This window comes from Notamacropus eugenii, chromosome 7, assembly GCF_028372415.1.
Source record: "Notamacropus eugenii isolate mMacEug1 chromosome 7, mMacEug1.pri_v2, whole genome shotgun sequence".
Classification (NCBI taxonomy): Eukaryota; Metazoa; Chordata; class Mammalia; order Diprotodontia; family Macropodidae; genus Notamacropus; species Notamacropus eugenii.
This window is the reverse complement of record NC_092878.1, coordinates 83,180,766-83,203,899: the sequence shown is the minus strand read 5'-3', so window position 1 is coordinate 83,203,899 and position 23,134 is coordinate 83,180,766. Positions and strand designations below refer to the sequence as shown.

At 37.9% G+C, this 23,134-nt stretch overlaps 1 protein-coding gene across 4 annotated transcripts in view; it reads left to right on the top strand.

Moving 5' to 3' along the window:
• Nucleotides 1–5,686: 5,686 nt before the first annotated feature.
• AADAT (aminoadipate aminotransferase) overlaps nt 5,687–23,134 on the top strand; it is a 43,839-nt gene continuing 26,391 nt past the window's right edge. The window contains exons 1-7 of one of the 4 annotated variants that reach the window (XM_072624300.1): nt 5,687–5,710; nt 7,547–7,664; nt 8,848–9,016; nt 15,353–15,485; nt 18,683–18,757; nt 20,262–20,471; nt 21,893–21,958. In XM_072624300.1, coding sequence (XP_072480401.1) covers nt 7,598–7,664; nt 8,848–9,016; nt 15,353–15,485; nt 18,683–18,757; nt 20,262–20,471; nt 21,893–21,958 — 720 coding nt within the window. In that variant the 5' untranslated portion in view covers nt 5,687–5,710; nt 7,547–7,597. Of the gene's footprint in view, nt 5,711–5,929; nt 6,255–6,367; nt 6,816–7,546; nt 7,665–8,847; nt 9,017–15,352; nt 15,486–18,682; nt 18,758–20,261; nt 20,472–21,892; nt 21,959–23,134 lie in introns of those variants that run through there. The other 3 variants (XM_072624297.1, XM_072624299.1, XM_072624298.1) reach the window with 3 other exon arrangements.

Below are 23,134 nucleotides of genomic sequence, written 5' to 3'. Positions count from 1 at the left end.
CTTGATATCTTGTAGAGTCATGAGCTTCCTCTTGTCCAATTCCAGTTTTTTAAGGAATTAAAAATTTTAGTTAACTTTTGTGCCTCCTTTTCCATTTGGCCAATTCTACTTTTAAAGGGGTTATTTTCTTCAATCAGTTTTTCTGTTTCCTTTTCCAAGCTGTTGAATCTTTTTTTCATAATTCTCTTGCATAACTCTCATTTCTTTTTCCAATTTTTCTTCTACCTCTCTTACTTGATTTTTAAAATCCTTTCTGAGCTCTTCCAAGAGGACTTTTCATATTCCCTTTTGAGATTTCACATGTAGACATTTTGACTTGGTTATCTTTTGCATTTATGTGATCTTCCCTGTTGCCATAGTGGCTTTCTATGGTCAGGGCTTTTTTTTGTTTTTTTGCCCATTTTTAAAAGTTGAATTTTGCTCCCAGGGGTAGGAGGTCTGAACACTACTGGGCCTCAGGTGCTGGCAGCATGCCCACTGTTCTGGGGTGGCCCAGTCTAGTCATACCTGTTGTGCCAGAGATCCTAGGCTGGCAATTTGCCATCTATGCTGGGGTTAGAGTCCTCACAGCTAGCCTGCTGTGCCACTAGCCTAGTAAGCCAAGACAGTGGCCTCAATTGCTGGTCTATGCTGTGGCTAAGAGCCTCCTGCTGCTTTGCTGATACACCACTGTACTGGGCTGGGCTCCCCTTTGACCCAAGATAGACCTTTCCTGAAATCCTTCTAAGTTATATTAAACTGGAAAATTATTTCACTCCATCTTTTTGTAGGTTCTCCGCCAGGATCCATTTAAGGGTTTGATTTAAGTGACTTGCCCAGGGTCACACAGCTAGTAAGTGTCTGAGATTAGATTTGAACTCAGATCTTCCTGACTCCAGGACCAGAGCTCTATCCAATGTACTACTTAGCTTCACCTCAGTCTTTGTTAGAAGGTAACTAATATTAAGCCATTAATACTGGACATTTGAAAAATTGCTTATACTCAATTGCTTGCATATTGTTTTTCTAAATACATCAAATATTTTTCTGACTTATGAAAATAAAACAGGATAGAAGACCAGATTTTCATGTGGTAAAGAAACACTTTCTGATGTCTCAGTTTGTCAAGTGCCTGAGCTTTTTCCATACTTGGATATTGCATCATGTTTATTTGAATAAACATTTAACCTGTAGTAGAATTTATAAATAAAATGGTTACAAAACAGAACCTGCAAGTCACAATCAATTTAAATACATACTAGTGGACAGGAAAACCCCAAATGGCTTGTGGTTTAAATTTCACAGTTTATACTTCAATATAATGTAGTTCTTCAGGATTTCAAGGATCTGTGATTTCCTGAATATGCAGCTTCTCTCCATGTATGCAAATGAAAACCTCTCTATACTAGAGTATCTCCTTGATTGATTGATTATGGCTAAAAATCCACTGCCTGGGTAATGAATTCCTCTGTTCTTGTCTTATCTGGTCATCAGACCCCTAATATACATCACTGATATTATAATTCCATTAATATATATCACTGAGACAATACTTAATCAGTGTGGACCTGCAAAAGTATGAAAAAAGTCAAGTTCACGCCCTCATTCTATGATGAGATTCTGGTGTTGGACTTTTCCATTCATCAATTTTTTTCACTCTTTAAAATTTCCATTTTTTGATTCTTCTAACCTTCCATAATATTTTCCACAAAGAATGAATGAGACAGATAGAGAGAAAGAAAGAGGGAGATAAAGAGAGTCAAAAGTAGGAAAATAGACAATTTCAGAGAGGGAACAGAATGGAAACCTAAGTAATACTTTCAGATTACTTTTCTGGGGCAAAATACAGCTTCCACTTTCTTACATTTCTATAGGCACTCTCCCCCACCCACCACTTCTTCCATTCTCTCAGAGATGACTTTTTGTTTCTTTAGGCATCCTGATAACTTTAAATACAGATACAAATGATAAATCCCCTTTCATCCATGCAAAACTAAGAGTCCCAAACTTATTATCTCCCCCCAACTTTCCCCCCAAAAAAACCCTTTCCCTTTTCTGAATTGTGCTGAGTCATACCCAATTGTTAAATTTTTCAATGTGAGAGTGTTTACACTTAGGAAATCAGCAAATGCTAGAAATCAGAGATTGATTTATTGGTTTGTTGATTCTCTAGACTTAAGAAAGTCATGAAGAAAATGTTAACAATGCAGGTTAAACTCAAAAGTGGATCCTGTGTGCATATTTTTTCAGAGTCAATTGGCAAACATTTACCAGCCCAGCACTATTTCTTCCCAGTGTTTTCTATTACTGTGAAGGGCACCACCATTCTCCTGGTCACACAGTCTTACAGCCTCCTGATTTTTCTTGGCTCCTCACTCATCCCATATAACTAATCTATTGCCAAATCTTGTTATTTTTACTTTCAGAATAATTGTCCTATATGTCCCTTTCTCTCCACCCATTCAACATCCTTTCACCATCTAGTCTATATACAAGGACCTAGATGGTGCATAGCACATTGGGTCTGGAATCAAAAGACCTTAATTCAAATTTAGTCTTAGATCAAATTTGACTTCAAACACTAGCTGTGTGACTTCCCATCTGTAAAATGGGAATGATAATAGCACCTACCCCACAAGGTTGTTGTGAGGATCAAATGAATTGAAATTTGTAATGCTTATTTCCTTCCCCTCCTTCCTTCCTATTGGTCTCCCAAATAAAGCATCTCCTTACTCCAATCCATCTTCCACTAGGCAGTCAAGGCAATTTTCCTAAAGTGCAGTTCTGACCATGTCATCCATTCTTACTCATTAAATTCCAGCGACTCCCTATTTCCTACAGAAGAAAAGGAAAGAACAGAAATGAAGAGGAGAAGAGAGGAGATCCTTTCTGTGATTGGATGAGGTTATAATGTCAGGGAGGAAAGGTTCACTCTTCCACTAGATGTTGGATTTACTTCTAGGAGTTCAGGGATGATACTGATCAGGAATGATTTTCTAGAAAGAAGTGGCACTAGAACTACTGCCCTATCCTCACTGGGGACATTGGGTAGAGTTGAGTCTCTTGTTGTCACTCATGATTCAGTAGATTCAAAGGATATAGGTAGAAATGAAAAAGTCTATGCACTCAATAAGCTTACATTCTTTTAGACATGGAAGATGATCCAGAAAAGGACACTGAGTTTGGATAGGTCAGAAGAGAAATAAGAGGAGAGACAATAACCAGAGGAGAGAGTAGTTAGTATCAAAAACTCAAGAAAGATAAGGACTGAGAAAAGACCATTAGATTTGGCAATTAAAGGATCACAGGTTGGTAGATTATAGAAAAACAGGCACACTGATGGAATTTTGGTGGAAATGTGAACTGTTCCAGCCACTCTGGAAAATAATTTAGAATTGTAAGAAAATTACTAAAACATCTAAAACTTGGACCCAAACATCCCACTGCTATGCACTTATCCAAAAGAGGGCAAATATAGAAATGTCCTATAAGTACCAAAATATTTATAGCAGTATTTTCTTTTAGCAGCAAAGAACTAAAAGTAAAAGGATGTCTTTTGACTGGGGAATGGTTGAAGAAATTAGGGAACATAAATGTAACAGAATATCACAATAATGGCTATTAGGATACAGAACTACATAGTAAGGCTTGTGAACTGGTATAAAATGAAGCCAGAAGAATGAGAAAAACAGTTTACACAATGACTACAAAAATGTAAAAGGAAAGAACAAGAACAAAATAATCTAAACTAAACACTATGTCATTTTAATGACCAAGCCTGGCCTAGAAGAAGAGATAGGAGAATGTATTTCTCTCCCTCCTTTGAAGAGATGAGGGATTATTGATCTAGAACACTGTAGACACAGTTCAATTTAGCTGGTGTTTTTCCTAAACTGCTTTATTTTATTTCTTTTTTATTCTTTATTAAAAGGCATAACTCTCCAGCTGTGTTAGAGAGCAGGAGGGACATATTTTTAAATGAAGTTGGTATAAAAACAAAAGATATCAATAAAATTATTTCTAAAAGCTCTCTAGTAAATCTAGAAAGAACTATTTCTGTAAAAACTCAGGTTGAATTGTTGTGGGAAGACAAGTCGAGGGAGAGAATGGAATAAATGGAGGGCAGGACAGAGGGAAATGTGGTTAGTCTTTTGCAACATGACTGTTATGGGAGTGTTTTGAATGGCTACATGTGAACGACATATCAAAATGCTTGCTTTCTCAATGAGGGTGGGTGGGGAGGGAGGAAGGAAGAGGATATGCAGGTCAAAGCTTTAAAAATGAATGCTAAAAATTGTTTTTGCATGCAAGTTGGAAATATGATGTACAAGCAATGGTAGAGAAATCGATATTGCCCTACAAGAAAAAAGAGGGGAGGTGGTTAAAAGAAGAGGGGTGATAGAAGGGAGGACAGACTGGGGTAAGGGGTAGATCGGGTGGGGGTGGGGAGAAATGGGGAGAAAATTTGAAATTCAAAATCTTGTGAAAGTGAATGTTGAAAACTGAAAAATAAATTATATATTTTAAAAAACTTGGGTTGAAAGGGGTTAAAAAATGAGTGAGAGAAGTGGAGGCAATGGATTTAGACAGTTTTTTCTATAAGTTTGACTGTGAATTACTCAAACAGAATCCACTAATAAGAATTATTTTTGCCTGGCAGTTTGCTAAGCTAGAGATACAACAAAAAACCAAAAACTCTCCCTGTCCTCAAGGAGGCTGCATCTAATAGGGGATGGGGTAGCAAGGGGAGGAGGGGGCATTGTTGGGAGAGACAACATGCAAATAAATAGGTATGTGCAAGACATATCCTATGACAGATAACCCTGAGGGGAAGGCATTATTAACCTGTAGGGCAATAGTAAAAGCCCTCCTGCCAAAGGTAATGTTTGAGCTGGAGTCCCTGAAGAAGCCAGGGGTTCTGAGAGACAGAGGAAGAGGAGATGGTGAGCTGTGTGTGTGTGTGTGTGTGTGTGTGCGTGTGAAGTAGTCTCAGATAAGCTGTGTGGTAGAGTACATGAGGAAAGAACCATGTAAGAAGCCTGCATCTCTTAGAATCCCCCCTACCTATCCTTCAAAACACAGCTCGAGGATTTCCCCCCTTCTGATGACCCATTAATGCGCTCTTAAAATGTGAACAGTTATATTTTAGACTCAGCTAGGTATGTCCCTCTGTCTCCCCCTCCCAGTTTGATTTTTTTTTTTGATTAAAGGGGCCATCCCTTGAGTCACTAGGTAAAGAAGCCTATTCATTGAATGGGCGTGTCTCGCTCAAAATGAGAATGTGATAGGACCTTAGGCTGAAAGAGCTAGGGTCTCCCACTGCCTCCTGCGCCACCTCCAGTCATCCTGATGCATATCTGGTCACTGGCTCCAGACGGCGCAGGAGAACAAGTCAGGCTGGTGACCTGCACAGCCCTCCCTCACTCGGATCAAAGTCAGCTGCAAGTCGCGTCATCCATCATCTGGCTGTCACGGTTCCCTCGGAGAACGAAGGGCAAACGCAACTGCGCTCTGAGTTAGTCTGCGTGTACTTATCTGCAGTCTGCCCCATAGCGCCCCCATCGCTCGAATCTAATCCCCTCCTCTCAGTGGAAAATACTTGTTTTTGCTGTTTGTCCTTCATTCTCGAAGACGACCTTCACTTCCGGCAGGTGAAGCCTTGACTTGAAAGTGAATTGCGTTTAAGTGAAGGAGGGCTGTGCAAAGTCACCAGCCCCATTATCTGCACAAGGTTTGTCTCATAGTTGGCGCTTAATATATGCTCATTGCCTCCACTGTGGATCCCACGCCCTTCCCCAGCAAACCCTCAGCCCTGTGAGAACACGGCGCGTTTTACTTTTATTTTTTTTTTTTGCACTCGGCATCATCGGGGCCTGGACTGGGCTTAGAAGAAAGTAGGAACAAAACCGGAAGTTAGAATTGTAAAGAACAGCAGGGGTGCCGTTACCCAAGAACGGCCAGCAGATGGCATGAAAGAATCACACACAAAGAGACCGCGGCCCTCCCCCTGGAAAGGCATTCCCCCCAGCCGGGAGCCGGCAGCTTTCCGCCTTGGGAGCCGCACGGAAGGCTGCCGAGTGCCACGGGGAGCTCTCTTCTCTCTAGAGGGAAAGGCCTTAACTGGCCGCTGGCTCCCGGAGAGAGGTAAAGGCTCCTTTTAATTTTCTGCTTTTCGATCACACTCGGCTCTGGCGGGCAGTCCACGCCCTCTCCCTTCCTGCAGGAGGTGCCCCCTGCCCCGTGAGCTGAGCTGGGTGAGGGAGCAGGCCAGCAAGGTAAGCCTGGATACTTTCCCCTCCTCCTCCCCACTCCCCTGCCCCGAGGCCCCAAGAAGGACGCCATATTCCCGTGGTTACGTTAGGGGGCGGGGAGCCCAGGGCAGCACGCCATTGGCCAGAGGCGAGGGGCGAGGCGAGGGCGGGGCGGGGGAGGGGAATGCCCTCCTATAGGTGTGCTGGGGCCGTGCCAAGGGAAGGGGCAGGAAGCCGAGGGGCCAACCTGATTGGCTCCAGCAAGCAGGGGCTTCCCCTCCATCTTCCCCGCCCCTCTACCCCCGCCAGTCCAGAAAAGACTTGTATTTGTGCGAGGCTCGGGACTTTGATCTCCTGCAGGGCAGGGACGAGGTCTTTGCCTTTCTCTGAATCACCAGGACTTAGTTCCTTAGTTCCTTAGTGCCTGATTCATAGTATCAGCCTAGTAAATGCTTGTAGATTGAAGACGATTTGCATGAGCGGATCTGTAGGTCAGCTTTGTATGGCAGCTGAAAGGAACGTCAGCAGCCATTTGGGAAAACTAAAGCTCTTGAATCTGAAGGGATTTGCCTGGGATCACACAAGGTACAGAGCAGCAGAACCAGAACACCCATCTCCTCTGACTCTAAATACAACCCCCTTTACTTACCCCCACTCCCACCCACAGCACTTTGCCACTGCCTAAGGTTGGCCACAATAGTCACAGTTCCCGTACATACAGACTTTAAAAAACAGTGGTTGTTAATCTTGAAGGTTTGTTTGGGTTTTTTTTTAAGTTTTGGACTTGTAGTCAGGAAGACCTGCGTTCAAAGTTTGACTCAGCTTTGTGACGCTGGGCAAATCACTTAATTTCTGTCTGCTTCAGTTTCTAGAATTGTAAAACAGAGATATTAATAGCACCTACCTCTCCCAGGATTGTTATGAGAATCAAATGAGATTACATATGTAATTGCTTTGCAAGCCTTACAAATAGCTAGTATTAATATTTAGTGATTAATTTTGATATTTAATAAATAATAATGATTAACAAAATAATTTACAATAACTATTTCTGTGTAATTGTCTTCCTTTGAGAGATCGTGTGTTATCTCCTTCTTCTGTCATTTAGGAGTTGGGTCACCACCTGCTGCTTCACTGCAGAGGTTATAAAAATATATAAATATATAATATATACATACATAATATATGTATAAAAATATAAAAGTATTCATTATCAATTGCTGTTTTGCCACACCAAATTGAGCAGACAAGCAACTATGTGTAGAATAAAGTTTGTCGGTCTAACTTTGCATTATTGTGCTGCTTCATTTTTCAAGCCCTGAACACCCTGAAGAAAGGGACAGTCTTTTCTGATCACCCTTACCAACATGAATTACACCCGATTCCTCACAGCAGTGAGTGCCGCAAGAAAGCCTTCTCCAATAAGGCAGCTGAGTGAGTATGGTTCCTTTGTTATCAGATGCTTTCCACTGGTGTTTCTGACAATTGGACAAGTAGATTCAAGTCTCAATTATTCAGTTTTCTTGATCATGAATTGATTATCCCAGACCTCTATTTCTCTTCCTGATCGCTGCTGTGAACATTTATGCAGGTCACTCATTTAAGAGTTCCCACATCTTTAGAGGTAGGTAGGAGAAAGCATAAATTGGGTCAAGACAATGAAGACTTTTACCAAGACTGGTAAAAAGGTTTGATTCAATTGCAGAAACACTTATGAAGTACATATATGAGAAACTATTCTGGGCACTGGATATATAAAAACAAAAATGAAAGCCCCTGCCCTCAAGAGAATTGTGTCTACTGGGAGGAAACAAAATGTTATACTGCCTTTATGATCTTGGGCAAATTATTTTGTCTCTGTGGCACTCATTTCCCTTGTCTAGAAAATGAGGTGTTTGAATTAGATGACTTTAAATATGCCTTCTAGCTCTAGATCTATGATCCTATGTTACATAGTAAATAAATAAAGAAATGAAAGTAAATTTCAAAGTAAATAAAGAATGATACAAAATTATTTCAGGACAGTGAGCGGGAGATCAAGAAAGGTTTCATGTAAGCAGTGGTGTTTGAGTTCATGGAGACTCAAAAGTATGTCAACCAAATAAGAGATTTTCACATCACAATTATTTCACTGATAAGCTGAAAGTACTGACCGTTCTTGAAGACCACCTAATAATAGCTGATGATATTTAGCATTTAACTAATGCAGTCTCATTTGATCCTCACAACAACCCCATGGAGTAGGAACTAGAGTTGTTAGTGAAGAAACTAAACAACTCCAGGTAAAGATGAAGAAACTGAGACACATAAATGTGAAGGGAGAAATGACTTGGCTGTAGTCACCCTGTGTTATAGGTGAATTCAAACTCAGGTAATGCCACCATTCCATTACCAAAGGATCTCATTCAGCTTTGGTGGAAAGATCATTCTTCCTAGTGAAACTGAGGGTCTTGTGATATATTGAAGTAAGATAAGAATCCATTCAGCCTTCTCTCTCTTAAGAAGGGAAGGAGAAAATTTCACAGGCTATAACACATTGGATACTTTCCTTGTTGAAGAGTGATAGCCTAGAATGAAGGGTTTTTTTGTCATTTCCTCCTCTCCATGTTTCCTCTAGCTGAACTGATGCAGAAATCACCACCATCACTCATTTCCTTGGCTGGAGGAGCTCCAAATCCTAACACCTTCCCCTTTAAGAATGCAAAGATCACCATAGAAGATGGAACTACCATTGAATTTGGGGAAGATTTAATGAAGAGAGCACTTCAATATTCTGCCTCAGCAGGGTAGCTATCAAAAAAGATGACATGGTAACTTTATGCTCTGATTTTCAGTAGTATCAGCAATGCAGTAAGTCCTGTGCTTAGCAGAGTTAATTATGCATTTTTTTAACAGAGCTTTTGAACTAGGTTAGATTGGAGGGTTGGAGAAACAAACAGAGGGGAAAATGTTGGCAAGGGGGGAATTATTAGAAAATAGTAATAACTGGGATGTGTTTTCATAGCGTGAATGAGTTTCAGTGTGAACCAGTAAAGGGAAGATCACACCAGCAAATTCTGAGATCCACTAAATTACCAAAGCAATGCTCATTCACAATAGGCAGAATGGGTCTGCTTTGGGATCAGAAATTAAATTAAGTTCAGCAGGAGTTTAAGTACCTACTGTGTGCTATCTACTAGGACTCCAGATACAGAAATGAAATAGTCTTTGACTTCAACGAGGGGTGGAGGAGAGGGAATTAATAATAACAACAACAACAACAACAAACATTTATATAGCACCTACTATGCGCCAGGCACTGTGCTAAGTGCTTTATAATTTTTATCTCTTTTGATCCTCACAGCAACCCTGCAAGGTAAGTGCTATTATCTTCCTGATTTTATAGATGAGGAAAGTGATTCATAGAAGTAAAATGACTTGTCTAGTATCACACAGCTGTTGTCTGAGACTGGATTTGAACTCAGGTCTCATTTATATACAAATAAGTAAATATATAATTCAAAGTAAGCATAAAATCCAAAGTATGTACACACACACATACACACATACGGATAGGAATAGGAATTGGATTTATGATTTCTTTGGTATAGCAATACCCAGCTGAGAAAATTCCCTTTACTAACGAAGGTTGGCACCTTCCCTGTAACTTATACTCCTGAGTTGTCTATAGTACTAAGAGGTTAAGTGACTGTCCCGGGATCACACAGGCAGTATGTGTCAGAGGCCTATATAGTATATACGTATATAAACCCATTTAGTTGCACAAACATATATGTCTATATATAGACGTATATATAGACATATATGTATACACACACACAAGTTAACAAGCATTATTATATGCTTACTATGTGCTGGGCACTATGTGATGTGTTGAGGGTCCAAAGAAAAAATCCCTGCCCTCCAGGAGCTCACAGTCTAATTGTCTCATTCATTCTTTCATCTAACAAATATTTACTGAATGCCTAATGTGTGCAGGGCATTGCCAAGCGTTGTGGGCAGTGCACCAAGGAACAGGATCATCTTGGAGCCTGATTTTTCACTGAAACTTTTCTACTTCTAAATTTGCCAATCAGAATGTTACACTTCTGTATGGTCACTGCTCATTGAAAATGACATTTACTAAGTTCAAATGGAATTGTTACTGCAAAATCAGTGTATTTTCTCTCTTTAAGATCCCATTTCTATACAGTTCAGTTTGAAGTTTCTTATAGTAGAATGACCATTTATGTGATTTATGCTGCCATGGAGTTACTAGAAAAGCCAAGGGCATTCTAAGCTTTCACAGAATCCTGCAGGATGGCACTTAAAGTCATCCCATCACTTTGCTAATCACTAAAACAGATTCCCCTTTGGGCATTAGATTTATAGGTGGTAGATATTTTTATTTAAAAGAATCACAAGAATGATCCCAAACCTAGTAAACAGTTTGGTGGAGTTCCAGCTTTTCAGCCTAAGAAACACAAAGTGTTTCATGGTTAATAGAAAGCCTGCCTAGCAGTCATGAAAGCCTGGGTTCAAGTTATGCCTATGACATATATTAGCTGTGTGACCCTGAGTAAGTCACATATTAACCTGTCAGTGCCTGAGGGTAATTCTTTAAAGCTTTAAAGCCTTAACTTATTTGGTTGTTATTAATCTACAAAGTTCCCCATACCATAAAGATTCCTGATGTGGCCAAAAAAATCCTAACAACCTAGGAGAGGAGATTGTAGTCTACACATACACCAAAAGTTGTTTGGTTTGGTTTTTTTAATCATAAAGAAGAATATCACATATAGACACTGACTCAAGAGAAATAGGAATATTTTAAGCCTCATTAGAAAATAATGAAGCATTGACTGGTGAAAAACAAGATTACGTTTCCTGCTTCCAACAACTGCTACCTGTGTAGGGACTAGAATGGTCCCTGAAATCCTTTTGCCTCAAGACTTGTGATCTTCAGAATGTTGTGGGGGCATGGTGGGCGGTTAAGATTACATCAGACCATCATTTGATAAGATTGCATACAGAACAAGTCAGAGTAGCTCCATCTAATGTCTCCAAAAGCTATGTATGCTGCATGATTCTCAATAAGGAGCTGGAAGCAACAAGCAAGTGAGGTAGATCTAGTGTTTTGAATGGGAGAATGAAAATGTCTTCTTCAAAACAATATCCTGCTTTTCCTGCCCTTCTAGTTCATTCCTTCCTGGCTTCCCGTCTCCTCACTCTTATTCCATACCTGTTTTGATCTCTTTCTTCAATCCCCCATCTCAATGTATTAAGTTTTAGAAAGCACACTGGATTTGAGACGACCTTCGTTCAAATCTTTGTTCTGCCAAGTCATCTCTATGAATTCAGGGAAGTCAGTTAATTTCTGAGTCTCACTTTCATCTGTACAATGAGGGGGTTGGACTGGAGGCCTTCTTAAGCTTTTTCCACTTGTGACCCCATTTCCACTTTGCGACCCATGTCGGGTCACAAACCACAGTTTAAGAAGTGCTGAACGAGATGACCTCTGAAGTCCTTTTCAGCTTTGAATCTATGATCCTGTGACTTTATTCAAGATAATAATTAAAATATTGATCAGTTATGTTTCTGTAAAAGCATATATGAGGGCTGGGAGAAGTAAAGAGTTTGAGAATGAAGGTACAGCAGCAGAAGATTCTTGAGAGTATCTACCACTCACCATAGACCAGTATTAACTTGTCTTCCATTCCCAGTATCTTTGTTTTGTGACTGTGTGCCAAAAGATACAGGAGGCTTTCTGGAGACTTTCACATGTCTTAAAAGTTTCAGTTTGACCAAAATATAACTAATTGATTTTGAGATGCTTTCCAGTCTTGTTTTTCAAGGATTCTTTAATAATTAACTATGTTCTTTTTTTCTACACTGGCAGACTCCAAAATGCAATTCAGAACATTGTGTTCTGCAGAATTATTCATGTGTTTCCATAAAATTTGTTAGAAACTTGTCCTTGCTTCCTTCAACATTAAGAACATGCTGTCCTTGGCCATAACATCCCACTGTCAGCATGCCCCTAGAAAATGAATTCCTTTAGAGATCAAATATGCCTTGATTGTCTGGGCCAGAATGCCCTACCTGACTTTGAAACCTGAGGATAGAATAATAGTTACAGTACCTATAATAATTGACACTTAACAGTGTTTTGATGCTTTCAAAGCACTTTACAAATATTACCTCACTGGAAGTTTAGAAAATAGTCCTGTAAAGGGAATTATGATTTTCACAATAATCTATATTATATATAATGAATATACTAATAATTTAGATTTTTCAAAATTGCTTCTTCTGACTTGGGAGTCAGAAACTTACTGTACAGCTTGAAATAATCAAACCTTGACAACACTGTCACAATCGCTGTATTCATGTGCTTGTGTACCTTAACTGAAGTGAATCAAAGATTATTTCTATGATTTGTTCTTTCAATCACTTATTCTTTAGATTAGGCTATTTATTTCCCAGTTAATTTTTAATCTATCTTTTCACTGCCTTTTGTTCAATGTAATTTTTATTGCATTATGATCCAAAAAAGAATACATTTATTATTTCTGCCTTTTTACATTTGATTTTGAGATTTTTATGCCTTATTACATGGTCAGTTTTTGTGTAGGTACCATATGCTACTGAGAGAAATGTATATTCCTTTCTGTTCCCATTCAGCTTTCTCCAAAAGTCTATCATATCTAATATTCAATTTGCCTCCTTTCTGTTCGACCTAGAGGCCGAGGGCTACCCAAGTCTTCTTACCTTTCGCAGGTCTTCGGTGGCCATCCGGATAAACGTATTGAGAGAAGAGACTTTCCAGAGTTAAACAAGGGTTAGGCTTTATTCAGTCTTAGTTACTTATCCATATGCAGGGCGAGTTCTTCCCCCAGAGAAAGGAACCCTACTCCTCCCAAGGGGCAAGGATCATACGGCAAGAGGATGGGAGTGGAAGAGGGGAGGGACCCTCTTCCCTCTAAGGGCCCCGCAGCAAGAAGAGGGCCTTCAGGCTTTCCTGTCCCTACTTAAGCTTTCCCAGCCCCATAGTTTGCATGTGACTACCGTGCGTGCTCTCAGCCCCTAGCTAATTAACAACAGGTGTGCTCAGACCACAGACCAATCTCAAGGGTGGGATGCTCTCCCCAGCAAGTTTCCCACTGAGAAGAGGTGGAAAAACACAAGATAGCTCGTGTTTCACGCCTCAGTCCCCAGCTGTTCCCTGGGGGGCCTCGTGAGAACTCTGAGGTTTATAAGTCCTCACTTTTACCTGCCTGAGACTGTTCACGTGAAAACTGAGCTTACACCCCCAACACCTTTCTTGTTTATTTTTCTTGTTTATTTTTGGGTTGGATTTATTGAGTTCTGAGAGAGAACAGTTGAGGTTCCCCACTGGCATAGTTTTACTATCTATTTCTTACTGTAATTCACTTAACTTCTCCTTTAAGAATCTGGATACTGTACTCCTTGGTGCATATATGTTTAGCATTGATACTGCTTCATTGTCTATGGTACCTTTTAGCAAGATATAGTTTCCTTCCTTATCTTTTTTAATTAGGTCTGTTTTTGCTTTTGCTTTGAGATCAGGACTGCTACTCCTGCTTTTTTTATACTTCAGCTGAAGCATAATAAGTTCTGCTCCAGCCCCTTACATTTACTCTATGTGTCTCTCTGTTTCAAATATGCCTCTTATAAACAAAATATTGCAGGATTCTGCTTTTTGATCCACTTCCATTTTATGGGAGAGTTCATTCCATTCACATTTCCAGTTATGATTACTGTGTATTTCCCTCCTTCCTATTCTTCCTCCTGTTTGTTCTCTCTCTCCTTTCAATCTTTCCTTCCTCACTAGTGTTTTGCTCCTGCCTACTACCTCTCCTGATCTGCCCTCCCTTCTGTCAGTCCCCACCCCTCCTTACTTGATCTTGCTTCTTCATACTTCCCTGTCAGGTAAGTTAGATTTCTATATTCAAATGATTGTTTGTATTATTCCCTCATTCAGACAATATTAATGAGAGTTCAAGTTCATTGCACACCCTCCCATTTTCCCTTCCACTTCATGTACACTAATTTGCCCCTTCTACCTCTCCCTTCAGCATCCATTGTACTCTTCTTTCTCATTCCTTAAATTTCTTTTTATATCATTCTATCAAGTTCACTTTATATCCTGTCTATGTGTATTCCTTCTAGCTATACTATTAATGATACAATTTTTTTGTGCTGGCAAAAAATTGGAAATTGAGGGAATGCCCATTAATTGGGGAAAGGCTGAACAAGTTGTGGTACATGAATGTAATGTAATACTATTTTTCCATAAGAAATGATGAACAGGTGAACTTCAGAAAAACCTGGAAAGACTTACATGAACTGCTGCTAAGTGAAATGAGCAGAACCAGAAAATTCTACATAATATTAATATTGTATGATGAACAACTTTGATAGATTTAACTTTTCTCAGGAATACATGGATCTAAGACAATTCCAAAAGACACAAGATGGAAAATGCTGTCTGGAGGAAGAACTATGTAATCTGAATAAAGATCAAAGCATACTATTTTTTTCTTTTTTTTCTTCTTTCTTGTGGTTTTTCCCTTTGGTTCTAATTCTTCTTTACAATATGACAAATGTGGAAATATGTTTACTATGATTATACATGTATAATCTATACCAGATTACATGTTGTCTTGAGGAGGGGGGAACAGAGAGAGGAGGAGAAAATTTAGAACTCGAAATCTTATAGAAATGAATGTTGAAAACTAAAAACAAGCAAAATAAATACAATTTTTAAAAATGTAGTTTTTCCTGACACATAACTGGGGAAAAATAAAATAATATTTAAAAAAAATAAATAATTCTATGATCTTATGTCTCCAGTGGCAAAATATACTGTTACATCCCCCCAGTGTAACATAAATTCCTTGAAATTAGGTCAGGAACTCTTCTGTTTTTATCTTTGACTACACTGTGCCCCACTCATTGTAAGTAATTAGCAGATGTTTGTTGAGTTGAATTGAAAACATTTCTCGCCGCAAAGAACCAAAGACAATTTCAAAGTAACCCATAAAAACCTGCCTCTGAATAATATAGAATGAATTATGCTTGAGAAAAAAATAAATATTGAAATTTAATTTGTGTTTTAGGATTCCAGAGTTGTTGGCCTGGCTGAAAAAGTTCCAGACTAGAGTCCACAAGCCTCCCACTGCCCGGTTCAGTCCTGAACAAGGACAAATGGATGTATGCATCACCACTGGGAGCCAAGAAGGCCTTTCTAAAGTAAGACTGAAAGGCATATGGCTCTATTAGTAGAATTGAATATATTTATAAACACATGCACATCTTAATTACCCACAAGTGAATCATCAATCTTCTGGATTCTAGTTGGTGCCACTTTAGTAAGCATTTGGGCTGGAGACTAGGGAATAACACATATGAGGGGTATGTATGTTGCTGACTGCCTACACACCCTAACAGAAATAACTTTTGGATTTATTCTTTATACTTGCACTTCCTCCTCTCAGTGCAAATAACAGAATTGATTAGAATATTATCATTACTGAATAAATATTTCTTTATTCTTAAATCATTGATGGGGGCAAATCACAAATCTTCACATGCCTTCTCATCCTGCCCACTTCTTGTCCATGGTCTTCTATATATTCTTCATGATCTTCTACCTACTGTACTGAAGCCCTTCCTCTAGTTCAAGGGTTCTTGCTCTGGGAGTCAATGAACTTATTTTAAAAATATTTTGATAATTATATTTCAATATAATTGGTTTCCTTTATGATTCTGTGCATTTTGTTTTATGCCCTTAAAAATATTCATCTAAGGAATAGTTCCTACACTTTGCTAGTTTGCCAAAAGGGTCCATGACATAAAAAGAACCCCTGCGCTAGATGCTTTAACAACTTCTGGTTGTTAGTGACACATTTCCCATCTGTCCATCTGTTACTTCTTCATTTTTCCTTAGACCTCCTCCATTTCTTTTTCAAGTGATACATGGTTTATCTTTTATGATACCAAGTCTTCATTGGTGATTTGAAGTAGTTTGACTTATTCCCAACAAATATATCACCATCCCCCTTTGGGTCACTCTCAATTTTGATTCTTTGGAGTTTATGGTGCTTCATAAAGGTGCTGCAGTTTTCCACATAAAGCCAAGTTCACCCTTCTCCTAGGCCTACTTCATGATCCATCTTACACTCAGGTTTTTTGAAGATACACTGTAAAATATTCATCCAACTGCTTGTCATACTATGGGCAATGTGCATTCTTCTTTAATTTAGTTCTTTCTAATATTATTTCCTAGATCAATTTCTTTTGAGTAGTTATTGTGGATCTCATAGAGGATCCCCATAATATTATGGGACTTAATGTAATCAGCACAATGTCATCCATAAACTGGAGTATTTGGAAAACTCATTATTTGTGGGGAATCCCTCTCATACTATGCAGAGGGCATTCTTCATAGCATTGATGAATACTTTGAATTTTATATCTCACTACTTTATGACTTTTTTATTTTTATAGTCAAAAGATCAGTAATCAAAGTTATCTTTTTCATTCTATCAAAGAATTTCAAATGATCTTAACAATTTGGAGACACACCTGATTGGAGAACAATTTTTAAGGTGCATTTTCTTCTGAGTCACCTTTTTAAAAATCCACAAACAATAAGAACAGGGAAGTCTTATGTTCTGCCCCTCTTCTTGAATAAATTGTTCATGACTGACAAATGTGAGCCTTCTGAATTAGCAGGAAATTTCTGGCTGCTCTCAATTTTTCATCTCAAACCATATTTTCCAACATAGTTTTTCACCATACTCCAACATGCTCACCTTTATAATAAAGTCTCTGAATGTATGTGTATATGTTGGCATATAGGAGGATCTAATCAACTTTTTTGTAAAAGTTCTCAATTTCTTTATTATTTTCAATAGCTCTTGCCTTAAACTGCAATTGTTTCATGGCTTAGATTTGTCATGAACACTTCCAGAAGAGATGACTAATACTAAATGACCCCAAAATAACCAGTACTATGAGTGAAATTTCTTGTTTCCTTTGGGTACATGATGGCATACCACTATGTACTACTACATCTTTTATTTGTGTTGCATTTTTTTTGCAATTTTTTTATTTGCGTTTGTTTGCAGGAGAACATCATTCCATTTGACTGCATCTTCTTTATGTTTTCTAGTTTTATGTCCAAGAATATGTATTGAGACATCAGTTCCCTTATCAACTCTTTGGTTACTAGATAATAATCTCATTTTTTTAAATGAATAGTTCTAGTTCATCTAAAACTCATGTAATTTTTGTCACCTCTGCCCCCTTTACCATCACTTGGACCCTCCCTTATGGCTATTTTGTATGTTTATCCGTTTCATAGCCAAATGGTTTATTCCTTACTGGTCAACCTACTGTTACTGTGCTTCTTCACACTTAGGTAGGCTGTTTCCAGCACAGCAAACTCAATTGGTCCCAATGATCATATTTGAAGCCTTTCCAACTTGGCAGAATCTTCCAGACCTTATGCTTAATTGGCATAGCCACTGAGAACCCATAGTTACTTCCACAATATGAGAAAGCATTGAAAAAGGATTTTTGCAGTGTGGCTCACATAAGGGCCCAAATCCTTCTTACTGAAGCATGCAGCCTATGGATGATATCAGGTTGGTCATGGCTCCCCATACACCCAGACAAGGACCTCTCAGAATAAAATCATTTGGAAGTGAAACACAGAGTAGATGGTAAACTGTATCTTAACTAGCAGGAGCCTGATTAGTCAACATTTACTATAAATAAAAATGAAAAAGAAATAAATAGAAAAATAAAGGCTCATATTTACCTCATATTGTTAATACAATGCTATATATTCTTGATATCTGTGATCTCATGGTCCTATTTCATTCTAGTTTCTATTCTTATAGTATGCTAAAGGAATTTTTAAATGGCTGCAGGGATTTTAATTTTCCCCAAACTCATTTTTCTGATGTTTCTTATACTTCACATTCATTTACTTGGTGACATTTGAGTTAGGTGATTTAATAACTAGTCTTTGGAGACAATTAACTGAAAAGCCTCACTGAAGACTCACTGGAGCACATTCTTATTTTCATCTACCCATGAAACATCTGAAAAGAAGGGGAATCTCCATTTCTGTAGAGTTACAAGACCATAACAAGGTTTTAGCTAATTAGCAGGAATACACTATCCTAGCGCAGCAAAGAGGGGAATGTTACTCAAATCTACCTCTCTAACTGTCTTTACCTTTGTCTTTTTATGTTTGTGGTCCTCAAATGATTTTTTTCCTATAAACCAGCAGGACTTAATTTAAAAAAAAAAAGATTCACTCTCCTTAATATACAATTTGGTTATTCTCTATGGGAGTAAATTGTTTCTTGTATTATAAATTGGCTGGAAATTTAGAAGACACATAGTTATAAGCTAAATGATGCCTATTTTATTAGGTATTTGAGATGCTCATTAACCCTGGAGATAATATCCTCTTGGAAACACCTGCTTACCCAGGGACTCTGGCAGCTGTGAGTATGTGTGATAACAATTACATTTCCTTCTTTTATAAGTATATAAAATCCAGTTTTCTGTTTGTCCTTGGAACTACATCTTCAATATGGAAGCAATGTGGTATCATGCAGAGTGTACTGAATTATAAATCACATGTCCTAACATCTAGTTGTTGCTTTGCCAGTTTTTAGCTGTGTGACTTTGAACAAACTACATAACCTATCTGAATCTTTGCTCCTTCATTTCTAAATTGGGGATAACAATACTTGCCCTTTATACTCACGGGTCATGAGGCTTCGATGTGATAAAGCAAGCAAAAGCACTTTACAAATTGCAATAGACATTTAAAGTATGATTATTTTTATGGAACTTTTCTCTGAACACAACAACAGAATTTGATACCTTTTTTCCAGAATCAGTCATCCTATTAAAATTGGAAAAGAGTAAATGTTTTTGAGTATCTACTTTGAACATTTATATTTAACAACATGAAAAATTGAAAGAGTAGAATCTGAAAAAAGGTATCACAGGTTCACACAATTATAAGGAAACCAGTTATTCAAAGCTATAAAGTACTATGTAAATGTGATTGATAACGTTAAAAGTCAGTAATTTGCTATATTAGGATGGACTTATTAGGACTACCTAACCATAGCAGGTCTGGTCTATGACCCTAAGATTCCTGCCATTACAAAGAAAACACCAATGGTTGTCCTTTAATATATGATTTTAAATTTGACTACTATGAGGAACATTTGCTTTTTTTTTTTTAAGAATATATCTGGGAAGGTAACTTGATCAATGTATCTCTTAGAATTCAAGTCATTTCCCCTGATTTCCTTTCATTTATTGGATACCGTAAGACATCTATAAAATTACATTCATCCTTGCATGTAGCTAGTCAACAAAACATGGCAGGGTAGAAAGAGCACTGAGCTTGATGTTAGAACTCCAGGATTTGAGGCCTTTCTCTATCACTTACTCACCATGTATCTGTGCACAAGTTACTGAATTTCTTCGTATCTCAGAGAAATGGAAAATGGGGGAAAGGGATACCAATACTTCTGCTACTGGCCTCACAGAAGTAAATAAAGTTCTTTGAAAGCTACAAAGTGACCTATCTGTGTGAGCCATTAGTATTAGCATACAGAACATTTTGCACAGTTAATTATGCTTTATAATTGACCCAAAACAGTGTTCACTGTGTCCTAAACATTGTACAGGAAAGGGGATACCAGAGAAAGAAGAGACATAGACTCAGCTCTCCAGCTCTTTACCATCATAGGATTGCAGATTTAGGGCTAGAAGACAGAGATCAAGTCCAATCCCCTCATTTCATAGATGAAGTAATGGGGGCCTTGAGAGAATGAGTGACTTGTCCAGGGCCCAGTTAAAGAGCATGAACATCCCAGGTGATGAACAGCAAAGCCCTCATAACAACACACTGGGGTACTGGAGCCATTTGTATTTTTAAACAGTAAATTGCTTGTCTGAATTCCTTTATTCATGACTTCTCAACAGCTGAGGCCTTTGGGCTGCAACATTATCGATGTGTGCAGTGACCAGTATGGGATTATTCCAGATTCTCTTCAAGCAGCACTTTCCAAGTGGAGACCAGAGGATGCACAGACACCTGACAGACAGACCCCCAAATTCCTTTACACGGTTCCAAATGGCAGCAACCCTACAGGAACATCATTGACATATGAACGCAAAAAGGAAATATACGAGGTATTGCAAGAGACTCTTACCACTTGAACCTTTATTCCTATTCCTGTTCACTGTTCATTTCTAGAGGCAGCATGGCATGGTAAATAGTAGGCTGGCTTTGTAATCAGAAAGATCTGGGTTTACTTCTGGCCTCTGACTCATACTGGCTGTGTAACCATGGGCAAGTCAGTGCCTCAGGCAATTTTCTAAGACTGTAAGTTATATCTGCATTTGGGGGAGGGAGTTTACACACTGGGATTGAAATATTAAGTCTGGCCAGTCTTGAGAAAATGTTAGCTACTTCCTTCCTCTAGAAATACAGCTTTTTACATCATGCCTAAGAGATACAATGGAAGGAAAGGGAATAAGGAATAGGAAATGTTGTTTTTCAGATAAGATGAAAAGTTCTGAGGAAGAGGAAATTTCTAACTCTATGAGTAGACATGAATATCACATGGTGAGTGTCTGAATGCTAAGGCAGCTGGTGGACAAATCTCATCAGGGTTGAAATCCCCCAGCTACTGTCTTATTGCTAGATCCATAAACTAGCTATAACCAAAGCAACAAATAATTAGTTTAAACATAGTACATCTTTACAGTTGAATATTTATGAAGGTATTTTTCCCCTCTTTCTATTTTCTGTGGATGATTTTTATCTACAGGGATACTGGTCTGTGCCTGAGGTGCATACTTATGAGGTCATTCATTATTAATTACCTCTAAGTTGGCTTTGTGATATGGTGTTGTATTTTATGTTTCTAACCTTCCTCCTCCCCTAACTACTACATGACTCTCGTGTCATTAAGAATTATCTCTATTAAAAAACAAGGATGATACGTACTTTAGGGGTTTTTCCTATTTGTTTTATTCTTTACAAACCACAAATGGGCATTTCCCTGCACATAACTTAGAACAGGAAAAAAGGGTTATAAATGAAACTGCAGATCTCTACTGCTTACAGCTTGCTTTTCTTTTTTACTATATAAGTTCAACCTATAGCTTTCCAGGTATTAGAATTAGGCATCCATCTGTTCTCCCTGGTGTTTCACTACATGTTTTTTTAAAGAGGAAATGAAAAGTAAAAATGTAAGCTAAATTAAATAAGTAACTAAAAAATAACCCATTAGGTTGTGAGCTCCATGACAGCAGGGACTTATTTTACATTTCTTTATATCCCCATTACTTAGCACAGTGCCTGGCACATAGTAGGCTAATCAACTGACTGACTGTTGGACTGGAATGGAGTCTCCAGCACTATAGGTTTAAGAGATATTTTAAAAGAGGATGCCTTTTGACTTGTTAATTTTTCTGTCTGAAAAAGTATCTTAATAAGAGCTTTTCACACCTTATAGGGCAGATACAGATATAAGAAACTGAGTTGCTAATTGACTTTAACTTCCAAATAGCTGCTAAGAAATAATATATTGCTCTAACATTTTTAGCTGGCCAGAAAATATGATTTTCTCATCATAGAAGATGATCCATACTATTTTCTCCAATTCAACAAGGTAGGTTAATATGTATACTTATTTTATAGTCATAACTACTTCTGTAATGTAGATTCTTTATTTGTTGTCAGCCATCTGATTCCTAAATGCAGTGGTGTAGTAGAAAGAACATGGGTCTGACTCAGGAAATCTAAGTTCTATTACCAGCCAGCTCTGCCACTTATTGGCAGTGTGATCTTGGTCAAATAACTTAATCCCTTGAAATGCTAGTTTTCCCATCTGTTAAAAAATATTTCAGTGATAAAATCTGCCTTGCCTATTACAATGAATAATTATTATGAAGATCACATGAGACACTGTGCTTTGAAAATTGCCATGATGGCAAGATAGCAAAGTGAATGGTTATAACTAATCCCAGCTCCCCTTCATCAACAATTGAATCAAATAAAATGCAAGAACAACCAAAAATAGAGGAGAAAGGAAAGAAATCTTAAGGGGGTGGGGAATCAAAAAAGTAAATGACTGAAGAATTGAGTTAGAAAACAAATATTTTCAGTATAGTAAAGAAATTTTATGAGATAAAAGAAAACAGGAAAAGGACAAAAGGAGCGAATATAACAGTGGCAATAAAACCCTTCAGAAATGAAATTGGGTCTTCCAAATGAACTTTCAAAATGGTTAATAAGTTCAACAAGGATTATAAAGGAAGATCTGAGATAAAAACAAAAAAAGACAAATATGGGACTCAACGATTTGGAGCATTCTGAGGAAAACTTTTAACCAAAATATAGATTACATAAAATATAGATTACATAATAATATAGATTATATAATATATCGATTACCTAATATATATAGATTATATAATAATATATAGATTACATAACAGATTACACAATAAAGTTATTATAGGTTACATAATAAAATTATATAGATTTTATATATACATTACATAATAAAATTATTCAACTAGAAGACAAAACTGCAGAGTGGGCAGAACAAATAAAATCAAAATAGCAGAAAAAATATTTGAGATTTCTATAAATTAAGGTGATAGAGCTGAGGAACAGAACTCATTGAGACAAAATGAGACTTCTGGGTCTCACGACAAAGTCTGAATAAATAAAAAGCCTAAGTGGATGATTTCAGGAAACCAAAGACAAAATTTCCCAAAATTTCCCTGAAAATAAGGCAAAGTGAGATCTGATATCTATAAAGGAAGATCTGATGTCTATA